This window comes from Dendropsophus ebraccatus, chromosome 13 (genome assembly GCF_027789765.1).
Source record: "Dendropsophus ebraccatus isolate aDenEbr1 chromosome 13, aDenEbr1.pat, whole genome shotgun sequence".
Taxonomy (NCBI): Eukaryota; Metazoa; Chordata; class Amphibia; order Anura; family Hylidae; genus Dendropsophus; species Dendropsophus ebraccatus.
In genome coordinates this window covers 20,766,024-20,790,276 of record NC_091466.1, presented here as the reverse complement: position 1 = coordinate 20,790,276, position 24,253 = coordinate 20,766,024, and the positions used below count along the sequence as shown (strand labels likewise).

The 24,253-nt window shown below is 44.9% G+C and overlaps 1 protein-coding gene and 1 pseudogene across 1 annotated transcript; both read right to left on the bottom strand.

Annotated features, from left to right (window-relative positions):
• Positions 1 to 3,440: 3,440 nt before the first annotated feature.
• Positions 3,441 to 8,251, bottom strand: LOC138771059 (olfactory receptor 6N2-like; annotated as a pseudogene).
• Positions 8,252 to 18,112: 9,861 nt separating this feature from the next.
• Positions 18,113 to 19,754, bottom strand: LOC138770463 (zinc finger protein OZF-like). Its single transcript, XM_069949566.1, has 2 exons — positions 19,692 to 19,754; positions 18,113 to 19,084 (listed from the first exon to the last, which is right to left on the bottom strand). The coding sequence occupies exons 1-2, from the start codon at positions 19,752 to 19,754 to the stop codon at positions 18,113 to 18,115; spliced, it is 1,035 nt and encodes a 344-aa protein (XP_069805667.1).
• Positions 19,755 to 24,253: the final 4,499 nt, after the last annotated feature.

Below are 24,253 nucleotides of genomic sequence, written 5' to 3'. Positions count from 1 at the left end.
GTTAGCAGCTGTTCCCTGTGTACACGTGCTTCATCAAGCCTCATCAAAAGGTCTGATGAAACGCATGTACGCACGAAACAGCTGCTACCTGTTAACGTGTTTTCAGTGTCCTCGCCTGCTTAGAGATATGCTGGATTTGGAAACACTTTAGATTTTTTTCCCCCCAAATAAGTAAAACTCACCATCACTAGTCCCACAGCACTGTTTCATTCCAGTACAGCTGAATTCATGTTTTTAATAACTATAACTGGGTCATGTGATTACCAGACCACATAAAATCACAGTGTTCAGTGTGTAAATGGTTAGTCATGGGTCATATGACTACAAGATTACATTGTGACCTACGAGGCCTCTCCCAATCTTAGCTGTATCCTGCTGTTTCTGCTATCTGCTGAGGGATCAGAATAGTTAACTTTGCATTTACGTTCGATTTTCCCCAAATCACAGCAAAATGGCACTATAGTACCTTTAGACTATGTTCACACACAGTTGAAATCGTAGGTGTTTTTATTGAACAGCGTCATTTACCAACAAACAACAATAATAATGGTCGTTATTATATCAATAACAGTTGTTATTTGCTGCTCAATAAAAATAGTCACCATTTTGACAGTGTGAACATAGCCTTTCTGTGATTGTGCAAATTCCAGTAAAATGCATAATTTTTACCACAATTTTGGAAAATCAAAGCAAAACATTGTGAACTGATGTAAACTCGCACCAACCCACTTATAAATGTAATTAGATCTCAAGGGTGAATTCCAGCACGAGCAGCCTGATTGGATGAAACTCCTACGCCTTTCCCTGCAAAGCCAGAGACATCACGGAAAATGTAGACAGCCACAAAAAACCATATGAGTGGGAAAATAGGAATCAACATGGCTGAAACCCATTCCTGCCAAATGCCATGCACTTGATCATGAGCGCAATTAGCAGTTCGTCTAAGGGTGCCTTTACGCAGAGAGATTTACCTGACCGATTTTTGGAGCCAAAGCCAGGTACAGACTATAAACAGAGAACCGATCATAAAGGACAGACTGAGATTTCTCCTCTTTTCAAATCCATTCCTGGCTTTGTCTTCAAAAAATCTGTCAGATAAATCTCTCTGTGTAAAGGCACCCTAATATTCCATTAAACGAAATGAGCAAAAGAGAAGAGGGGAAAGGGCGCCTCCTAGTGCAATACCGTAGTTACTATGTAACAATAGTGTAGAGATTATCACTCAATGTGCTCACCTTTTGGTGTTGTGCAATGATAAGCACAACACTATATCATGCGTAATTCCAATACCGCAGCTCAGCACAGGATCATCCACACAGCGTGTGGAGTAGATACACCAAAGCAATAGGGTCCTTAAAAGACTTTAGAACCCACACAAGATCCTCCAAGTGGCATAGCGCAGGTATATATGTTGGGATAGGGTAGTCAGTGGTAAGCCTCGTGTTACTGGCTGCCAATGGATATGACTCCCGGACCAGATAATAGTAAAAAATGCCAAAGCAGATTTATTAAAGGTAGCAACGCGTTTCGGCACTCTAATCCATCAGTGCCTTTCTCAAGCCTTAGAGGCATTAAATATGCACAGCAAGCTTTTATTAAAGCAAGATTCAACTTGTATGTACAGGTATCAATGGACAAATTCCTTTAAGGTATTGTATTAGACAACCCCCCCCCCCCATTTCCTATATAACACGAGATCTTCTCTCTGCAGCTTCTATAAAGTAATAGCTAGGGGTGGGCAAATTTACAGTACTAGCGAAGCAAAGTGCTTCACTAGGCTCGACCGTTGGCTTGTCAGCCTGTTGCCCTTAAACTCTGTGCCACCGCACTCTGGGTGCCAGAAAAAGTTGGTTGAAGTCCTGGGAACTTTTCCCAGGACTGGATCCAGCCTTGGCTGACAAGCCAACAGCTGAGCCTAGTGAAGGGCTTTGCTAGTACTGTAAATTCCCCCCTCGATGTATAGCAATAGGCCCCTTTTTGCAGTCCCCATTAAATATTAGGGATTTATGTGTGGCCTCATGTAGTATAAGCACCCCTTGTGCAAGCAGGTTTCCTGGATTCCCTGGGAGGCCCTACAGCAGATTAACATCCATCAGAGCCCACCAGAGGATCCTCTGATACTTGGATGGGCCACTCTAATGCTACAGTTGATCGCATCCTTGGTGGTGAGCTGCCAGCTTTGGCCCCTATTAGCTACGCTTCTGATAAGTAGAAATGAATGAGCACTACTCAATTAAGTAGCTATTCGATTAAGTTTAGATTGAGCTATTCCAATCGAATATCAGATTGAAAATATGAATCTTAAAAAACTGCAATTATTTAGCTGTTTTAGTACAGTTACTATAAATCACTCACCTGTCCATGTTCCCCGGGGGTCCTCTTCGGCGTCCTTTGGCCCACTGACAGCCCCACAGCTTGGCTGTGGAGCTGTCTTGTCGTAGTCTGACACTGACTGACCAATCAGTGACTGAGAAAGGATAGCACCTCAGCCAGTGATTGGCCGAGCGGACTGTCACTCTCCAGATGAGTGCCAGCCCACTCAGTCATTCCCAGGCTGTGGGGCTGTCCTGAGGCACCTGGGGCACTGTAAGTGCCAGGTGCTGAAGAAGATGTCATGTGAGTATCAACGCTTCACCTTTAACCCCCTTCCTTGCTGGTAAGGGTGCAGTGTGAAATCAGACTGGACCCCAAGCGGTTGTGTGTGGATGCAATGCATGCTCACTTAACCCCTTGGGTGTCAGATTGTTCAGGATAGTCCCCAGGGAGTTAAGTGGGGATGAGGGCCACATTGTATGGCACCAAAAGGGTTAAGGGGGATGCAATGCATCCTCACCTAACCCCTTGGGTGCCAAATTGTAAGCAGCCATCTGTAAAGATAATGCATACTGTGAGGAGCAGACCTGTCAAAATGATGGGTGTTCTGCTCCTGCCTTTTTCATGTTTCTCCGAATGCAGAGGATTCGATAGACTATGTCGATAACCAGCATTTTTTATAAAATGGTCAACGAGGAGTGTAGGGGTGCTTTTACTTGAATTTAAAAAAAAAATCACTGGTGTCTTGTCTTTATTTCTTTACTTTACAGGCTTAGTAGTGGAAGTGTTCTGATAGATGGCCTCTAGTACTAAGCCAAGGCTTAGTGATAGCTGGTATAAAATGGCTAATACTAACTCCCCCCCATTGTTACCCCAGTACGCACCGGACCAGTAGTCCCGGAGCGTCAAAATTGGCACTCCTGGACTGGGCGGTAGCAGGCTGGTATTATCAGGCTGCTGCTGTTTGGTTTTTAACCTAGCTGGTTATGAAAATATGGGGAATCCTATGTGTGTGTTTTTTTTTTTAAATAAATAATAAAAAAAAATTGCATAGGGTTTCCCCCAATTTCATAACCAACCAGGTTTAAAACCAAACAGTCTAGTAGCACCAGGAGGGGCACAGAGATTTATTTTGCCCTCCCCAGCTTAATAATACCAGCCTGCTACCGCCTAGTCCAGGAGTGTCAATTATGGGACTACTGGTTACCAGCTCTTTAAGGGGGTTAATGATAGCCATTTTATACTGGATAACACTAGGCCCGGGCTTAGTAATGGATTCCATCTATCAGACAGCTTCTATTATTAAGCCTGGAAAGTAAAGAAATAAAGACAAGACAAAATGCAGGTCATCGACGTAGTCCCCCAAATCTGATGTAATCCTCCGGATACCAATATTTGAAAAACATAAAGGGAGAAACACAACAAAAGGCAGCAGAACACCCATAATTTTGAAAGCATGCAGCATCTTTACAGATAGCTGCTTATTGTGCGGCCCCCAAGGAGTTAAGTGAGAATGCATTGCATCCACACTTAACCCTTTTGGTGTCATACAGGACAGTCTGGCCCCCAGGGTGTTAAGTGAGGATGTATAATACCCCCCACTTAACCCCTTGGGGACCAGACTGATCTCACACTGCACCCATACCAGTAAAGAAGGGGGTAAAGTGACCCCTCTCCTTACTGGTATGGGTGCAGTGCAGGGGGGGGGGCGTTCCAACTCCCCCTTGATGTCTTCTGTCCTCACCAGAGCTCGGCACACTGAGCTCTATATGTGTCGGGCTCTGGCTCCTGAAATGTGCGCCCAGCCTGATTGGCTAAGCGGCCATAAACAAGAAAGGAGACCACAGGAGGGTGAGTATGACTCCCACCACCACCACCTGTACCCATGGGAGCCTCCGGATCAGCAGCAGGACCTCTGCTGATCCAGAGGGTTGGGTCTCCATGGATATAAAACCAGTAGTGTTATTAACAATACCCGGCAGTAATAACGCTACTTGTTTTAGTTTATATTTCTTGCTACCTGTGATAGTGGCGTAATACTGCAATTTAAGCGTGTTATGCTGCGTTTACACGAAACGATTATCGTTCGAATTTGCACGATAACGATCGAATTCGAACAGTAATCGTACGTGTAAACGCAGCGAACGACCAAACGAAGAGCAAAAAAATCGTTCATTTTGATCTTACAACATGTTCTTAAATCTTCGTTTGCAAAAAATTTGCAGATCGTTCCGTGTAAACAGTCGTTCACCGATTTAACCTATGTGCGAGGTAGGCTTAAGCGATCAAAAACCATTTTTCCGTACGATATATTGTTCCGTCTAAACGCTGATCGTTTTAAAAAAAATTGTTACTTCGAAATCGTTAATCGTACGATCGGGCGAATTATCGCTCTGTGTAAACGCAGCATTAGATGCACCTATGCATGCTTCCCCAGCTGTCCCATTCCAGAGGTGTTTGCATTATTTTCTCAGGTGTCATTGTTGACTTGATAACCTCCAAGTGGTCAAATTTAGGTTTGATTCAAATTGTAGAGAATTAAGAAGAATTCTTATCGAATTTCGAGCCTTCAAGTATTTTACTACTCGCTCATCTCTAATAATAAGTATTTTAAATGTGAATCTGGCTGTCTGCATTTTTTGACTGCAAGTTTGTGAACTTTTTTTTAAAACTGTTTTTGCTTATTTAGTACAGTACATAGATTCTTCCTTAACTCATCTCTACTCATTGGTCCAGATTGGTGACTACATTCAGGCCAATGAAATGAATCAGACCCGATGCTGTTTGCCACAGTTTATGTCAGCATCCCTTTTTTTGATGGAATGCCAAATGACATACTGCACTGTGTTTACTCCTGACCTAAGGTTTGTAGACACTCTTCCTTAAAAAGTGAACACCCTAAAAGTCTGGGGTCAGGATAAATTTCTGTAACAGTTCTCGGAGGATAAAGTAGCGTTCAAGAATAAGCACTGGTGAGATAATCATCAACAGTGGAATAGACAAGCCTGTCCTGTAATCAGAGTTTGGTAGATAGGTACTGTGTAACAGGCAATGCAGCTAGGCAAGGATGGGCTTTACTAAAGCATAAACACAATAGGGGCAATCATCAGGACTGGCGTACAAGTACGCTAGTCTTAGATGAAGCCACACTCTTTTTTCCTGGTTGGATTTCCTGACACGTCTTAGCAAGAGACTACACCTGCTCTGGTTTACTTCTTTTTCCCGGTGTAAACCTTGACAAATGAATTACGGGAGGAGGCGATGGACACAATATGAATGGCCATTTATACTATGGTCCAGTTCGCAAATGAAGCAGTGTATACCCATATGCATTAAAATTTTAAAAGTAACTACTAGAGTTCAGCAAACTAGAGATCAGCCATAAGCTATATCTACAGTATGTATCTACATTCACCTTCCAAAGTCACCGCTAATCAAATGCCACATGCTTGGGTTCAGATAAATCTGAGCATGTGAAAAGTTTTTTTTTTAACTTTAGTAACCATGCCTCTGTGACACTGTGCCCCAAAAAGAAAATGTGTTTTGGCTTTTTTAGTAAGATGATATATACAACCTATAACTATATAAAAATGCTGGACAACAAAATCACCATTTATAAATGAATACTTTATTATTACATATCAAAAAATATATTTAAAAACATTAAAAAGGAAGCAAAAATGTCATATATCAAATGGTATACAAGGCAGGAATAAATAGATGTTCAATACACTATATACTAGATAAACAGTGGTATGTCAATTGACTCCCGGGGGGGTAAAAAGTCTGCTAGTGCAAGTAAACAAAAGACTGAGAAAGTGCTAAGATAACCTCTCTGTTATTGTTGCAAATGCAGTTAAAGGTACAACGTCACATATGTTATAATAAACTATAAAGCAAACTAGTAGAGTAAAAATACTTAAACCACGGGGTCCGCACTGTATGCTGCCAAGTATTGCCACTCACCCGACGCAGCGTTTCGCTGTATAAGCTTTATCAAGGGTCTCCACTTTCTCCACTTTCCCCACGTAACAGGAAGACTGCGGGAGTCAAATATCGATGGTTTGAGTTTGTACGAACCTGAACATAGTGGTGTTTGATCATCTCTGGTCCCTAGTAACCAGCTTTGCGTCCCTAGTTACTAGCGCCACGGCCGGGGCCACATTGCTCCCTGGCTACGGCGCTCAGCTGAATAATATAGTAATCGTGCGGATTGGAATACAGCACTGCCAGTCAGCTCTGGAAGTGTTGCAGGGGGCTGGAGTCTCTGCTCCAATCGAGAAAACTTCAGAGCGGCACTCCATAGCAGTCCAGTTGGTGCACAAGGAAAGGGATACAATCCCAACAAAACAATTCAATAGAAAATTCAGTCACTCACCAATTTCATAATCTCCCAAGTTTATTCCATATCTATAAACCGTACAAGCATGAACAAATAGCAGAACACGTTACGGCCATCGCCTTTGTCAACTGCCTCAGGTGACAAAGGTGGTGGCTGAAACGCGTTCTGCTATTTGTTCACACTTGTACGGTTTATGGGTACCGAATAAATTTTGAAGATTATGAAATTGGTGAGTGCTGGGAATTTCTATTGAATTCTGCCCCAATCAGGACCTGGGGCTCCAGATCCTATAAACTAACATACGCATCATCCCTGGTTGCCTGCTATAAAGCCTTCATTTGGAGAGTCTACGCTAGCGTTTATTCTGACTTTGACCCTTCCTCTGCCTTCTGACTCTGTACTTCGTAGACCGTTTGCTGCCGACCCGGTTTGCTGGCCTCGCCTCTAGTACATTTTGTCTGTCCTGTCCTTATCTAGTGTGTTACACCTAGCCAGTGTAGCTGCAGTCTTCGGGTTGGGGCCGGCCTGTAAAGAGTCAGGTTCCCCAAAAGGGACAGTTGACGGGAGCAGCGTCAGGGTCCCACATTGTCTTTGTGTCTGTGTGTCCCTGACCACTCATCACAGCTTGATTATAAATTAATTGGTAACTGTCAGTTTCCCTTTAACCCTCCAAGACAGTTCAATAAACTTCTTTCTCAATATCGCCCTAATTTCAACGTTTCGCAGGCTATAAATGATTGGATTACACATTGGGGTTAAAACTGAGTAGATGACAGCCATAACACGATCATAGTTCGCTGAATTATCGTTGGTCAGTCTGACATACATAAAACCCACACTGCCAAAGAAGAGCAGGACAACAGTAAGGTGGGCACCACATGTAGAAAAAGCTTTTTTCCTGCCTTCTGCTGTTTTTATTTTTAGGACGGTAAAAATGATTTTGATGTAGGACATGATAATGGATATGAAGGCCAAGAAAAGAAGGAAGGAGAAGATGGCAAAGTCAACTGTGACGTTGAGTGATGTATCACAACATGCCAATCTCATAAGTGGAGTAAAGTCACAGAAGATATGGTCAATCTTGTTTGAACCACAGAAGGAAAGCAGAGACAACAAGATAATCTGAGTCAATGGTCCAAAGAAGCCTACAACCCAACAACATGCTGCTAGCTGGAAACAGGTACCATTTGTCATTATGGATGGATATCTTAATGGATTGCAGATGGCCATGTAGCGATCGTAGGCCATGGCTGTTAAAAGATAGGTTTCTGTTATACCCAAACAATGAAGAAAGTAGATTTGGAGAAGACATCCAAGATATGAAATCATCTTCTTATTCAGCAAATTTGCCAGCATCTTCGGAATAGTGACTCCTGTGTACCAGATTTCCAGGAAGGAAAGTATGGCAACAAAGATGTAGAGCGGAACATGGAGGTGATGATGAGTGCAGATAAGGGTGATTATTAGTACATTACCACTAAGGGTGAAGGCATAAATAATACTCAGGACGGTGAACAACAAGCCTTGAACTCCATGGAGGTCCGGAAAGCCTAAAATCATAAACTGTGCATTTAGAGACTGATTTAAAGTGGCCATATTTCTGCTCAATGGTTCTTCTTCTGGAAATAGAACATATCATTGATAAAATAATTATATACACTCAGAATTGCATGTATAAAGATATATAAAATATAGATAATATAAAAATGGAGTGAAAATAATTAGTAAATTATGTCTTTTGGTCTTTCAATTTCTACCAACATATATCTAAGATATACATAGCAAACACAAACAACATTCACATTAAAATCACATTCTATACACACAACACAGCTTTTGAAGATGGAAAAGAGATCCCAGTGTCCCTATGGCTGACAGACATAGGAACTCTTTTATTCGTAGCATACGTCAGGCTAAAATTAAGCTCCACCTACATTCACCCTGCAGGATTTACTAAGAGGCACACGCCTATTTGTAAATCTGGTGGGATCTGTGCTTGTCACACAGCCAGCACAGAAATTTACACCGGCTCTTGAACAGTCTAGATTTCTGCCATTGATAAATGTGTATAAAAGCGTATAAGAGCGCTCATGTTTAATCATTATTCTGTGCAAGTAGCTGCACCTTAAAAGTACCTTCCCATTGGGCTTGGCAGTGGGGCTTGTGATCCTCCCAGCTTCCAATCTGCGCATCACTGCCATACATATTTGTGCTCTAAAAGTAATTTAATACCATTACAACAGCTTTCAATAGAGATCCTTGTAAAAAAAAAAATCCTACAACTCCATAAAACTGTTAAATTGTGACGAATAAAACCATACATTTTGTATGCCCTACCATAGCTCTGCAATTGAAGGTCCTCTGATGTCCCACATAAAGGCTTTGCAAAAAAAAATAAAAAAATAAGTCCACAGGATATAGGAAGGCTGTTTCATGAAATTTACTTTTATGTAAATGTTTTTGGCTGTCCCCGACCTAAACCCTTTGAGTAAACCTAGACTTGAAGTCCCATGAAACTAAAATGGGAACTAAAATGGGAACATAATAACCAATGTATACTTACCCGTCACCGTGCCCTCATAGCGCCGCTCTCAACTCTTCTGCACAGCGGCCGGGTTCAGGGTACCTCACGGCCCTGGGTCCTTCCTCTGCAACATCACAGACAGGATGATGGATTAACTGCTCAGCCAGTCAGTGACTGCAGCAGGGTCCTGCCCAAGTCACTGATTGGCTGAGCAGGCAATCCATCAATGAGGTACGTGATGATGTTGCAGCAGCAGGAGGCTTTGCTGCGAAGGCACGAGGATGGGTATAATAAGTATAAGTACAATAAGTATACATTGTTTATTATGTTCCCACACTCAACTGTATTCCTTAAATTTTTTTCGTTTCATGGGACTCTCATGGGACTACTTCTGTACCCACAATCTGACCCCCCAAACGACTTGTACCTTTAGATAGCTGCTTTTAACCCCTTATTGACACAGGGCATATATTTACGCCCTGTGGCTGCCTCGGAGAGTTCAGAAGGGGGCCGCGCGGCGCCACTCTGAACCACCGCGGTCCCGGGTGTCGCATGTAGCCCGGGACCGCGGCTATTAGCGGGCACGGTCCAACCGCCGTGCCCACTAATTAAGTAATCAGATGCAGCTGTCAAAGTCGACAGCTGCATCTGATTACTTATGCAGCCCGATCCGTGGTGGTCTAGTGGCGGAGATCTCCTCCCCCGGGACGTTGTCCTGGAGGAGCGATCTCCGTGTCTGCTGCCGGCCGGGGTCTGCACCGTAATGGCGCTGATCCCGGCTCGGCACTCGGTTGTATATAGTAATACAGCATAGATCAATGAGAGATCAGATTGCTTATACTAGAAGTCCCCCAGGGCGTAAGCGCCAAAAAATGCCAAAGTGCAAATTTGATAATCTTTTGGTCGCATCAAATTGTAATAAAAAGCGATCAGAAAGTCGCTTATGCGCAGTCAAGGTACCGATAGAAAGTAAACATCATGGCGCAAAAAATGACACCTGACACAGCCACATAGACCAAAGGATAAAAGCGCTATAAGCCTGGGAATGGAGCGATTATAAAGAACATATATTTGTTAACAATGGTTTTAATTTTTTACAAGCCATCACATAATATAAAAGTTATACATGTTACATATCGTTGTAATTGTAACGACTTGAGGAACATATATAACAAGTCAGTTTTACCCCAGGGTGAACGGCGCAAAAACACATACTCCCAAATAAAAAAAAACTGTGTTTTGTTTTTTTTTTCAATTTCACCACACATTGAATTTTTTTTTGATTTTGCATTGTACTTCATGAACAAATTCAGCCTGTCATTGCAAAGTACAATTAGTGGCGCAAAACATAAGGGCTCATCTGAGTCCCTAGGTGAACAAATGCAACTGCTATGGTCTTTTAAGCACAAGGAAAAAACGGAAGTGCAAAAATGCAAGTTGGCTCTGTCCTTAAGGGTTTAATCCAAGATCTGTCCTGGGGTCCGTTCGGCAGGTGATGCAGTTATTGTCCTAAAAAACAACTTTTAAACTTGCAGCCCTGTGTCAAATTGGCGTGGCCTCCAGTACCCATGCCTTAGTATGGCAACACCCCTCCGTCCCTCCTCCCCGCCCTCTCCATCATTAGGAATGTCCCTAGAACAATTTCTGCTATTCATCACCTGTGTGCACACTGTACATGAGCTGGATTGTTAAGACACCTGTGCAGTGTTTAGACAAGTGATGAATAGTAATCCTACCCAGGGGCGTTCATAATGATTAGGAGGGTGGGGAGGAGGGACAGAGGGGTGTCGCAATCCTAAAGCATGGGTACTCTAGGCCACACCAATTTGACACAGGGTTGCAAGTTTAGGACTATAATTGCTTTTTATGACAATAACTGCATCACCTGCCGAACGGACCAGAGGACAGATCTTGGATTAAAAGCAGCTATCTGAATGTACAAGTGGTTTGGGGGGGGGGGGGGGGGGGGGGGTCAGATTCTGGGTACAGATTCGCTTTAATCTTATAGTGAACGTCCATAAAGGTACATTGGCTAGACATTCATTGTATATTAAAAAGGCTCAGGGGTTGAGCTTACTCTATTTGTGGTGGGTGTCGACTGGATCTTACAGCCAACACTCCCCTGCAGCTGAAGTAAGATCATGGCAGCTTTGTTGCGTTGTAATTTCCATGTGAGACCTTCGTTACATAAGCCATTTAACCCCTTAGTACTGCAGCTAGTTTGGGCCTTAATGACCCAGCTCATTTTTCAAAATCTGACCTGTCACTTTATGTGGTTATAGCTCCGTAATGCTTGAAGGTATGCTAGTGATTCTGAGACCTAATCTAACCCTCTAGATATTATCATTAGTAATTGTGGAATGTAGAGAGTGATTTGAGAGGTGCACAGGCAAATGGATTCACTAGTATTTTAAATCACAATCCTTTTCACATTATTTAAAACCCCTTCAAGACAGAGCCCTTTGATGCCCGGATGTCCGGGTCAGATTTATACAATGTTCCTCTCCGCCTTCTAAGAGCCATAGCGCTTTTTTTTCCACCTACAGGGCTGGTTGGGGTGTCATTTTTTGCCACATGATCTCTAGTTTTTATGAATATCATATTGGTGTAACAGAAAATTTTTGATCGCTTTTTATTATTTTTTTTCTGATATATAATTTAAAAAAATAAGCAATCTTGGCGTTTTTTTTTTTCCCCCGTTTACGCCGTTCACCGTGCGGGAACAACAATGTTATATTTTAATAGATCGGACAATTTTGCACGCTACAACATATAATATGTTTATTTATTTTAATATTTTTATAATGGGCAAGGAGATCTTTTAAACCTTTATTTGGAGGGGGGTTTAATACTTTTAAAAACTTTTTTTTTTTTTGAATAAACCTTTTTTAACACTATTTTTTTCACTCTAAAACATGCAATCATTAGATTGCATATGCTGACCTATGTTATGCTATAGCATAGATCAGTGTTATCTGAAATCTATGCATAGAGCCTGCCTGAAAGCAGACTATTCATAGATAACTGATCCGACAAGACGGAGGTAAGTGGATTACCCCCGCCCTTCGGTACAAGCGATCGGGACCCCCGCAGCATGGCTGTGGGGGTCCCGGTCACTCACATCACCATTAACCCACGCTTTTGAGTCCTGCACAAAAGCAGTGTGTGTCCGGCAAATGAGCAGATTGTAGTCACATAATGACTCCATTCTGCTCATTTAAGTCAATGTGGCCGTCAGACGCACACCAGGCTGCACGTCAGCATTCTTTTTTCACTTATTCCTGACATTTAGCCTGACGTGGGGCCCAAAACGAGATGTTACCATACCCTAACTTACAAAACCTAAATCAACAGTAGATGTGATATAAAGCAAGTTTGCAATATACATTCATTATTTTGTTGTTGCTATCATGCTGTAAAACAAAGCTGTACTTACCAGAAATCCAGGTCCAGTCTCCTGAAGCCAGATTTTCTGACTTGTAAAAAAAAAAAAAAAGACTAAACCCAGGAATTCCAGCCAGTACAGAGAGTCACGCTAAGTGTGTCTGTCAATCACATGACTGCCTTCTCTCTGTAAGCGCTCAGATAGCCTGGGATACACAGGACTTGCCGAAAACATGAAGTGCCGTGTTTTCCATAAAAACAAAAAAAAATTTTAAAAATTAATTTATATTGCAAACTTCAGAGCAGCAGGCTGGAGGCACAGCCGTGCTGAAGTTTTGGGACTTCCTGGCACTGAAAGGCAAGCAGTTTTTACTACTAAACTGATGGGAGTCATAATACTGACAAAGAGGCCACGCCTCGAAACGGGTTATCTATGCAATAAAGTTAACTGTTCACCCACTACTACGACTCCTATCAGTTTAGTAGTGACATCTGCTTGCCGTTCAGTGCCAGGAAGTCCCGTAACTTCGGGGCGGCTGTGCCTCCAGCCTGCTACTCTGCTCTGACTCTCTACCGGGATCCCCCGGCTCCATGGACTGGCTGCAAGAGGCATTTCTTTGATCAAGTGATTAGCGGTGTCGCGCTCGGAGCACGACCACCCCAGGTGAGCGGCTTACAGGATGTTAATGCTCATTTATAAATGGGTCATAGAAATGCACAGTGACTGCAGGCTCTCTAAGGTTGTAGAACAATAGTTCAAAACCAAGGAGACTGTCATGGAGTGGACACGACAAAGCTCAGACCCCAATACTGAAGAAAATTCAAAGCAAAGGTTAAAAAACTAAGTGTACAAGCAAGGAAGCCTACAAACCCGTTCAGTCAGGGGAAGGGCCCAAAATTCTAGCAACTTGGGGAAGACGTCAAAACATGTGACCTAAGTTAGACAATGATGTATAGGCAATGCTGACCAATACTAAGCATCTATATGTAGACTTTCTGTTCTCTGGGAATGTGACGAATGAAATACTTATTCTGACTCACCTAAGAGAGGAAACATATACCAGGATTAAAGGAAAAGCTGAGTTTTAATGAATGTGAATAAATATGCAACTTCAACTGAAGACATGTAACAAGCTATTTAAAAATGAGCAGAAATAATGAGGAATGGAACCCTCCAATATTTATACATCACTATTACAATCATCACCAGCATTCAGCCATTCGGGATTTGAATTGCGTTGGTGTTATTTAATAATCATAATTTCTAGAACCCAATTAGGGGAAGCATGTAAATAGCCTAAATAATAAAAAAAAAATTTAACATCAATTTACCAATACTAATTTAGGCATATGCTTTAGGCTATGTTCCCACAATATATATATTGTTTCTAATATGTGAAGATAGGCCAGCTCACCATTAAAAGACTTGTGCAGGGTTGGCGATTATCCCAGTTGAAACAGGTGGATGGGAAGCGGGCCGCGCCCGGGAAATTGGCAATAGTAAACGTAGAGAGTCCACAGCTTCCAAAAAAGTAGATTCTTTATTAGGGCACATAAAAAGTACAAAAGGGAGAATAAAAACGTAGGCCTACATGTTTCGGGGAGAAAACCCCTTGATCACGGCAACATCATTTAAAGCAATTAGGGAATATATATGCTCCTGTTTCAATACGTCATTTATGGAACGCCCCACAGGTAGGAGGAGTTACATGAACAGAAACACCTATAACAAACAAAGCAAAGTGCATAAACGTATATACAAAACGATACACTGAATTGAATTAATACAGATATGATAAATCAGTCTTAAAGTTCAAACCTTTCGGTGTTCTAGTCTCAAGGCGAAGTATTCAGAAAGCCTCACGCTTGCGGAGGAGGCGGACCCAATGTTCCCCCCCCTCTGTGGTCTGGATACTCGCTCAATGGGAATGACACGTAGGGAACAGCACTCCCCCTGGTGAGAGTCAAAGAAGTGTCTGGTTAAACCTGACATGGCTCTACGGGGGTTAAACCTAACTGCCGCAGATGCATCAGAGATATGCTCCGCAATTCTCTGCTTTAGTTTTCTTTTTGTGCTGCAAACGTATTGTAAATTACATTCGGCGCACCAAGCTAGATATACTACAAACGTAGTACTACAGTTAATAAAAGACAGTATGTTAAACGTTTGGCCTGTGCTTACCGATGTGAATGTAGAGCTCTTTTGGATGTGACCGCATATACTGCATCTGGACAACGCACATTTGTGGGAGCCTTTAATAGAGATCCAAGTACCTCTCACAGTCGTTTGATTATGAATGGCCGTAGGGGACAAGATATTCCCGAGGGTTTTACCTCGTCTAGCAACACAACGTATTCCTGGGGATAAAATAGCGTCACATTTATTATCCTGAGGTATCATCTTGCAAAATTTAGTAATTATGGTGAGTCTTTAAAAGATTACATTATTATTATTATTACTAAATTTTTTATTTCCCAGAATTTCTTTAAGTTTTGTGACACTTTCTACTTACAGTTGGTTGGGTGCCAAATTTTCCCCGTCTTTGGCCAACCTTTACATGGCATATTGGGAGGAGGTCGTCATGTACAATCCACTTAACCCCTTCCACGAGTACATTCAGTGGTATGGGAGGTACATAGATGACCTCCTCCTAATATGGACTGGGGGTCCCTCTCTTCTCAGTAAATTTGTGGAGTATGCCAATTCTAATAATCTGAACTTGAAGTTCACATACCAATACGAACCCTTTCAAATTTCCTTTTTGGACATTTCTTTGCGTTTTCAGGAGGGCCGTATTCAGACTGGCCTTTACAGAAAACCATCTGCTGGAAATGGACTACTGCACGCGCATAGACACCACCCGTTACATGTGACACGTAATCTCCCAATTGGTGAGTTTATTAGAGTCGAAAGGGCTTGCTCTAATGATGCCACATATGAGGGTGCTTGTGGTGATCTGACTACACGTCTGTTATCACGAGGTTACCATGTACATACTATTAATAGGGCTAGAAGAATAGCTGAGAGCAAGCATCTTAGGGACAGACACCGTAATAATGTTTCCTCGTCAGCCACATCTATTACTCCGTTAACGTTTTCCACACCTTACAGTCTACAATATAAGGAGATAGAAAATATAGTACGTAAATATATCCCCATCCTATTTCAGGATAATAAATGTGACGCTATTTTATCCCCAGGAATACGCTGTGTTGCTAGACGAGGTAAAACCCTCGGGAATATCTTGTCCCCTACGGCCATTCATAATCAAACGACTGTGAGAGGTACTTGGATCTCTATTAAAGGCTCCCACAAATGTGCGTTGTCCAGATGCAGTATATGCGGTCACATCGAAAAGAGCTCTACATTCACATCGGTAAGCACAGGCCAAACGTTTAACATACTGTCTTTTATTAACTGTAATACTACGTTTGTAGTATATCTAGCTTGGTGCGCCGAATGTAATTTACAATACGTTTGCAGCACAAAAAGAAAACTAAAGCAGAGAATTGCGGAGCATATCTCTGATGCATCTGCGGCAGTTAGGTTTAACCCCCGTAGAGCCATGTCAGGTTTAACCAGACACTTCTTTGACTCTCACCAGGGGGAGTGCTGTTCCCTACGTGTCATTCCCATTGAGCGAGTATCCAGACCACAGAGGGGGGGAACATTGGGTCCGCCTCCTCCGCAAGCGTGAGGCTTTCTGGATACTTCGCCTTGAGACTAGAACACCGAAAGGTTTGAACTTTAAGACTGATTTATCATATATGTATTAATTCAATTCAGTGTATCGTTTTGTATATATGTTTATGCACTTTGCTTTGTTTGTTATAGGTGTTTCTGTTCACGTAACTCCTCCCCACTTATGTTCATTTCTGCACTCGGCCTGTCTCAAAATTTTGCCATCCAAACTGAGAGGGTGCTGGTACAGAGAGGTGTTCAACATATCCAAAACTTACTTGACCTTAATGATGTTAAGGAGAACTTGACATGAAAAATAATTTTTGACATGTCATCAGACACATCAAAAGTTATTGATCCCACCGGGTCTCAATGCTGAGACCCGATGGGATCATGAGATGTAGCTGGGGAGAGGACATGGCAGCAGTTTGATCCACTCCCTGGTCGTCTCCTCTATCCGTTTAAATAGTCTCATAGACTTTAAAGTAAAGACAGCCAAGGAATGGCTGAGCTGGCCTGAAACGTCACGTCTCAAGCTCAGTCTCAGACCAGGAAGTGGCCAGGGGACCAGAAAAGCTGTATGTTGGCCTCAGCGCTGGATGTAAGTAGATGTCATGGTTTGCATCCACTCCCTCCCCACCCATAGTTTAAAAAAAATTTTCTGCCCGGAGTATCGCTTTAAAGCAACATTGTGAAGCTATTTGGACATCACATACAGTTAGTTAAAGCGAATGTAATAGCAGTATATTACTTTTTAGTTTTAACCATGAATAGACTAGCGCTGGCACAGGGATGCCAGTGCCGCAGTTTTTTTTTTGAACCATGGTTCAGTTCCAGCTCACAGGGCCGGTCTATTACCAAGCACCGGCCTGGCCTGAAGCACTGGAGGAGGGCAGTCCCAACCTCCCCTCTATAACACAGCTCCATTAGAATCAAGGGAGAAGCCTCATAGAGGGTGTTTCTTTCCTCTGGGGTCGGGACGGCCAGCCTTTACTGCTTCAGTCCGTGCCGGTGCTCAGTAATAGACCGGCGCCAGCACTGGGATGGCCTGGTTTCAGCATATGGTATTAATGGTAAAAACAGAACACTACAAAGTAAGGCAGGGATTTATTCATTTCTCTTTCTGAACAGTGAGCCAGTGATGCTTTATGCATAAGTAGCTTACTGTCATTAGAATCACCAAGCCAGGCGCTCTTCGTTCAATCCAGTGACCAGCCCAAAAAGTTATTCAAGCTAGCAGTGTAAATTACAGGAGCAGGAACTATGACTCGGCTCCTGTTTCTACCGAGCCTATATGCTAATAGCATCAGGCTCTAAAAAAAATATGCAAAGGACCATAGATGTCTGTCAAAGACAGGTGCCCCTGCTCCTTGTAAAGTGTGTTACGCTGAGAGCATAGTGTTCTTTGCAACAGATGAAGCATGTCAACTACAGTATTGCTGGCTACATCTGTATATTTATCATTTTAAGCGGGAACAAAGCTAGTTAACTATTTTCTGGTACAATTATCACCAAGGACTATAAAATGAATGTGGCCCATACACCAATACCCATACCCTTCTCAGAACTGAAAAAGGTGATGAAAATCGAAGGGGCACAGCACTCAACTGAATATTTTTTCCTCATTTTGTTGAAATAAAAAAAAATAAAAAAAAGATAGTGATACTATGGAGGAATGTAAGGATAGCCGAAATACATCATTCATTGATTCCACTGTACTTTCTGTGTTATTTATTAAAGTAATGCTTTCTTCACCTCAAACTCTTTTGGTGATCTTTTACATATACAAGTGCAAAGAAAAATGAACTAAAAAAATTGGAACAAAAATTTACACAACTATGACCTAGTACTAGGACATAGCAGGGCATCATTTATCCACATGGTATCTTTGCTGGTGTCTGTGCAGCAGTGGCCTCTGGGAAAATTTCCGATGGCATTGATCACAGCTGAATGGTTTCTCCCCGGTGTGTTTCCGTGTATGTAACACAAGGTGGGTGCTGTGGCTAAAGGCCCTCCCGCACTCCTCACATCGATATGGTCTTTCCCCAGTATGGGTCCTTTGGTGGGTGGTAAGGTGTGAACTGGTTGTGAAGCCTTTTCCACATTTGATACACCCGTAAGGTTTTATACCTGTATGGACTCTTGTGTGTGTAGTGAGGTGAGAATATTGTGCAAAGCTTTTCCCACATTGGTCACAGACATAAGGCTTCTCCCCAGTGTGAACTCTCTGGTGAACGATCAGGTAATTGCTGATGGTGAAAGTTTTATCACATTCAGAACATTTATACGGCCTGTATCCGGTATGAAGTCTCTGATGCTTCTGTAAAGCGGACGTATCACTGAAGCGCTTCTCACAGTCCGGACAGGGATACGGTCTCTTCACGGCGTGACATCTTTCATGTCTCCTTAGAAGAGCTCTTTGTGTGAAACACTTATCACACTTCATACAGATATAACATGACACGCCTGTATGCAGCTTCTGATGTTTCACTAAATTAGATTTTTGCTTATATTTTTTGCCGCATTCACTACAAGAATACAGCCCACCGATGGTTGGCTTAAGTTTATCATGGCTCAAGGTGACTCCTAATCCTTTCTTCCTCTTAAGCCGTCTTATTTCATCATCAAAAAATATGGTGTATTCTACTCCAACGCGGTCTCGGAAGTTGTACCGACACTTGGTGGCCGGACTGTCCTCTTCTAACGGAATGTGATGATCTTCTAAGGTATTGAGAAAACGTATACCGTCTACTGCCAGTCCATCAGGGGTAAACAAGGATGTATACAGCTCATCTGTGCGGTAGCTGGAGGCATCTATAAAGGTATACACTGTGAGAACCTGGCCAACCAAAAAGTAAACCAGTCAAAACATAGACATTTCAAACATTTAGGGATTCAGAGAAAAAAATAATAAGGAAACTTGGTATACATCATAGCATGTGTGAAAGCTGTAATGGTTACTTGTACTATGTAATCTAACTGCAGGCAACATGGAAACATAAGAAAATGGGTTTTACATTATCTTTTATGTAAAGAAAAAGTGTGACATAAAAAAGTACAATTTGTCCTATGAAAAGCAAGGCTCCATATGGCTCTCAATGAAAATCTTATTCCTTATGGCTCTTAGAATGCAGGAAGGGAAAACATGTCATTAGTTTAATTAATAGAGGTTTGACCCCTAGAACTGTCACCAGTGCAACTAGAGGAAAGTGCACACACATACACTTCATTACAATGTGAAAACAACCCAGCAGGATCACATGGATGTTTCCACATCCTGGACTATTGGACAGTGTCTGTGCATAGAAAGTCATCTGCTCACTCTGCCAGGAGAATGAGTAGTTCAGTTCTTTGGATTGGGGAAAATAGTGGCCGTTGTTATGAAAGACAGCCATCATTTTTACAAAGTGTGAACCTAGCTTTAAAGCCAATGTATCATCAGGTACATTCGCTTTAAGTATTGCACATGAATAGAACGGTGCCGGTGCCGCAGTCTGGTTCCCACGCATGGCACCAGTCTATTACCGAGCACCTGCCAGGGCAGAAGCAGCACTAGCGGCGGGCCTGCCCTCCCCCATTGGGAGGAAACCCCTCCCCTCTGTGACGCAGTGGAGCCACGTCATAGAGGGGCAAGGCGTTTCGTTCCAGTGGGGACAGGCCAACCTGCCTCCAGTGCTTCAGCCCAGGCCGGTGCTCGGTAATAGACCAGCGCCGTGTGCGGGAACCAGGCTGTGGTTTAAAAAAGGACAACAGCACAGGCTCTCCCACCATGGCAGAGTTCTATTCATGTGCCACACTTAAAGCATATTTATCTGATGGTTTTGGATGATTCGCTTTAAAATAATTTTAAAGAAAACTAAATTCTCACCTAGTGTTTTGAAGTGTCTTCCTTGGTTTCTTGTTGTTGGGTCTTCTCCATGTTCAATGGACCATATTAATTTGGGTTTTTTATTACCATACCCTGAACAAAAGGATTGAAGATTGAACTTATTAATGTGATTGATATATTATGTTTTACATAAATAATAAGCCAAATTATGACACGTTGTGGCAGATTTACTAATCATTCCTATTACTGAACCCCTTACTGTACGTCCTCGCACGGGTGGGGGAGTTCAGAGCGGGACCGCGTGGCGACCCCGTCCTGAACCGCCGCGGTCCTGGGTGCGGCATGTAGCCCCGGACCGCGGCTATTAGCGGGCACAGTCCGAACGCCGTGCCCGCTAATTAAGTCTTCAGATGCAGCTGTCAAAGTTGACAGCTGCACCTGAAGACTTACTGCAGCTGTTCCCTGGTGGTCTAGTGGGGAGATCACCCACCCACCCCCGTGACGTTGTCACTGAGGAGCGATCTCCGTGTCTGGTGCCGACCGGTGTCTGCGCCGTAATGGTGCTGATCCCGACTCGGCATTCTATTGCTTTTGGCTGCAGCAGCCAAAAGCAATATAACACTGATCTCATCGATCTATACATCGACTGTCCTCTTCTAACGGAATGTGATGATCTTCTAAGGTATCGAGTAAACGTATACCGTCTACTGCCAGTCCATCAGGTGTAAACAAGGATGTATACAGCTCATCTGAGAGATCAGTGTATTCATACTAGAAGTTCCCAAGGGGGGTTTCTAGTATATGTGTAAAAAAAAAAAAATGTTATTATTAATAAAAAGCCACCTCCACTAATAAAAGTTTGAATCACCCCCCATTTCCCATGTTATAAATAAAATAAATAAATAAACAAACACTGCCGCGTGCGTAATCGCTCGAACTATTAATTAATCACATTCCTGATCTCACACGGTAAATGGTGTAAGCGCAACACATCATGGTGCAAAAAATGACACCTCACACTGCCCCATAGACCAAAGGATAAAAGCGCTATAAGCATGGGAATGGAGCGATTTTAAGGAACGTATATTTGTTAACAATGGTTAGAATTTTTTACAGGCCATCAGATAAAAGAAAAGTTATACATGTTATATATCATTGTAATCGTACAGACTTGAGGAACATATATAACATGACAGTTTTTCCATAGGACACACAGCGTAAAAATGAATCCCCCCCCAAAGAAAAAGAATTGCATTTTTTCAATTATTACAGTGTAGGTCCACCCCGGCATGGGGCCACCTTATCGTTGGTGGGGTGGTTTACACTGTTTGCAAATGGTAACCAAGAGCCCCATTATTTTTGTGGGAATTGTTTTTAGCAGTTGGAGGGGCTGCTTATAAATATTTTCATGTCTGTAGTGGGTCTGTATCTTGCCATTGCGGTAAGCTGTCCCCAGCAGCCCCAGTCAGTCCAGCTGTCTCCCAGTCACCACCAGTCACCCTAGCTTTTTCCCAGTCACCCCAGCTGTCCCCCTGTCACCCCCTGCAGCTGGAGTCACCCAAACAGTCACCCCAGCTGTCCCCGTCACCCCCAGCAGCTGTAGTCACCCAAACTGTCCCCCAGTCACCCCAGCAACCCCAGTCACCCCAGCTGTCTCACAGTCATCCCAGCTGTCTTCCAGTCACCCCCAGTCAGCCCAGCTGTCTCCCAGTCCCCACCAGTCACCCTAGCTGTTTCCCAGTCACCCCAGCTTTCCCCCTGTCACCCCCAGCAGCTGTAGTCACCCAAACTGTCACCCCAGCTGAGCCCCAGTCACCCCAGATGTCCTCTTTGCCACCCCCACCTCACCCTCTGTCACCCCCAGAAGTCCCAGTCACCCCCAGCAGCCGTAGTAACCCCAGCTATCGTCCTGTTACCCCCAGCAGCCCCAGCTATCCCAGTCACCCCCAGCAGCCCCAGCTATCCCCCTGTCACCCACAGCTATCCCACTGTCACCCCCAGCCATCCCCCGGTCACCCCCAGCAGCCCCAGCTATCCCATTCACCCACAGCTATCTCCATTAGCCCCAGTCACCCCCAGCTGTCTCCCTGTCACCTCCAGCTGTTCCCCTGCCCCCCCAGCTGTCCCCTTCAGCAGCCCCTGTCACGCCCAGCAGCCCCCCAGTCACCCCCAGTTGTCCCCGCCCCCCCAGTCACCCCAGCTATCCCACTGTCACCCCCAGCTGTCCCCTTGTCACCTCCAGCAGCCCCAGTCACCCTCAGCTATCCCCTCATCACCTCCAGCAGCCCCAGCTGTCCCCCTGTCACCCCCAGCAGCTCTGTCCCCCCAGCTGTCCTCCTGTCACCCCAACTGCCCCCCCTAGCAGTCCCCCTGTCACCCCAGCTGTCCCCCTGTCACCCCCAGCAGCCCCGGTCCCCCCAGCTGTCACCCCCAGCTGTCCTCCTGTCACCCCCAACTGTCCCCTTGTCACCCCCAGCAGCCCCTCTCCCCCCAGCTGTCCCTTTGTCACCCCCAGCTGTCCCCCTGTCACCCCCAGCAGCCCCTGTTCCCCAAGCTGTCACCCCCAGCAGCCCCAGTCACCTTCAGCTGTCCCCCTGTCACTCCCAGCCATTCACCTATCACCCCAGCTGCCCCAGTCACCTACAGCTGTCTCTCTGTCACCCCCAACTGCTCCAGTCACCCCAGCGGTCTACCAGTCACCCCCAGCAGCCACTGTCCCCCCCAATGTTAACCCCTTAACCCCCAGTGACCTCCATCTGTCTGTCTGTCACCCCCAGCTGCCCCAGTTGCCTCCAGCTGTCCCCCAGCAGCCCCAGTCACCTCCAGCTCTTTCCTCAGCCCCTGTCACCCCCAGCTGCCCCTCTCACCTAAAGCTGGTTCCCCTGCCCCAGTCACGCCAAGCTTCTCCCCCTGCCACCCTCAGCTAAAGACCCCCCCTGTCACCTCCAGCAGCCCCACCCCCCCCAACTGTCCCCCTGCTCCCTCCCCAGCTGCCCTAGTCACCTCCAGCTGCCCCCTGCCCCTTTCATCCCAAGTTGCCTCTCCTGCCCCAGTCACCCCCAGCTGCCTCCCTTCCCCAGTCACCTGCCCGAGTCACCTCCAGCTGCCTCCCTTCCTCAGTCACCTGCCCAAGTCACCCCCAGCTGCCTCCGTTCCCCAGTCACCTGCCCGAGTCACCTCCAGCTGCCTCCCTTCCCCAGTCACCTGCCCGAGTCACCCCCAGCTGCCTACCTTCCCCAGTCACCTGCCCGAGTCACCCCCAGCTGCCTCCCTTCCCCAGTCACCTCCCCGAGTTACCTCCAGCTGCCTACCTTCCCCAGTCACCTGCCCGAGTAACCTCCAGCTGCCTTCTTTTCCCCAGTCACCTGCTCAACTCAACCCCCAGCTGCCTCCTTTCCCCAGTCACCTGCCTGAGTCACCCCCAGCTGCCTCCCTTCCCCAGTCGCCTCCAGCTGCCTACCTTCCCCAGTCACCTCCCCGAGTTACCTCCAGCTGCCTACCTTCCCCAGTCACCTGCCCGAGTCACCCCCAGCTGCCTCCCTTCCCCAGTCACCTGCCCGAGTCACCTCCAGCTGTCTCCATTCCCCAGTCACCTGCCCGAGTCACCCCCAGCTGCCTCCGTTCCCCAGTCACCTCCCCGAGTCACCTCCAGCTGCCTCCCTTCCCCAGTCACCTGCCCGAGTCACCTCCAGCTGCCTCCTTTCCCCAGTCACCTGCCCGAGTCACCCCCAGCTGCCCCCCTGCAGACGAGTTGTGAGGAGAAGTCTTCATGATGGCTGTGCCAGATGGAGAAGAAAGCGAAGTCAGTTACTGCAATCAGAGAAGACGTCACCTGTAAGTCTTTAGTAACTGCACTGTAATCACCTCTATAGTGTGCAGAGCCTGTGTACCATTGGTGTCTAAATGGGTCAGTGTATGGTTTGCCCTAGAGTACTGACACAGCCCCGCGGTCACTACAGTACACTAGTGCAAACTTTTAAACTGCCTAGGAGCTCCCGACATCATAATTAATCCTGATGCTGGGAGCTCCCCGGTCCGCTCCACAGAACACCGGCCGTGTATGGACGGAATAACAGACGTGTGAATGAGCCCTTAGTCATTGTGGTGTAATGGTGGTGGTCACGGTATTGTGCTAATATGGTAGGGGTAGATGTTCCATCCCCTATTAGTGATGTTCTG

What these genes read in the sequence shown, in the direction of transcription:
- LOC138770463 (XM_069949566.1), bottom strand. Translation starts at nt 19,754, where the DNA reads ATGCGTGGGAACCAGACTGCGGCACCGGCACCGTTCTATTCATGTGCA. An exon ending in GTGCAATACTTAAAGCGAAT is followed by an intron (nt 19,085 to 19,691) that starts GTACCTGATGAT and finishes TTGGTTGGCCAG; the next exon opens with GTTCTCACAGTGTATACCTT.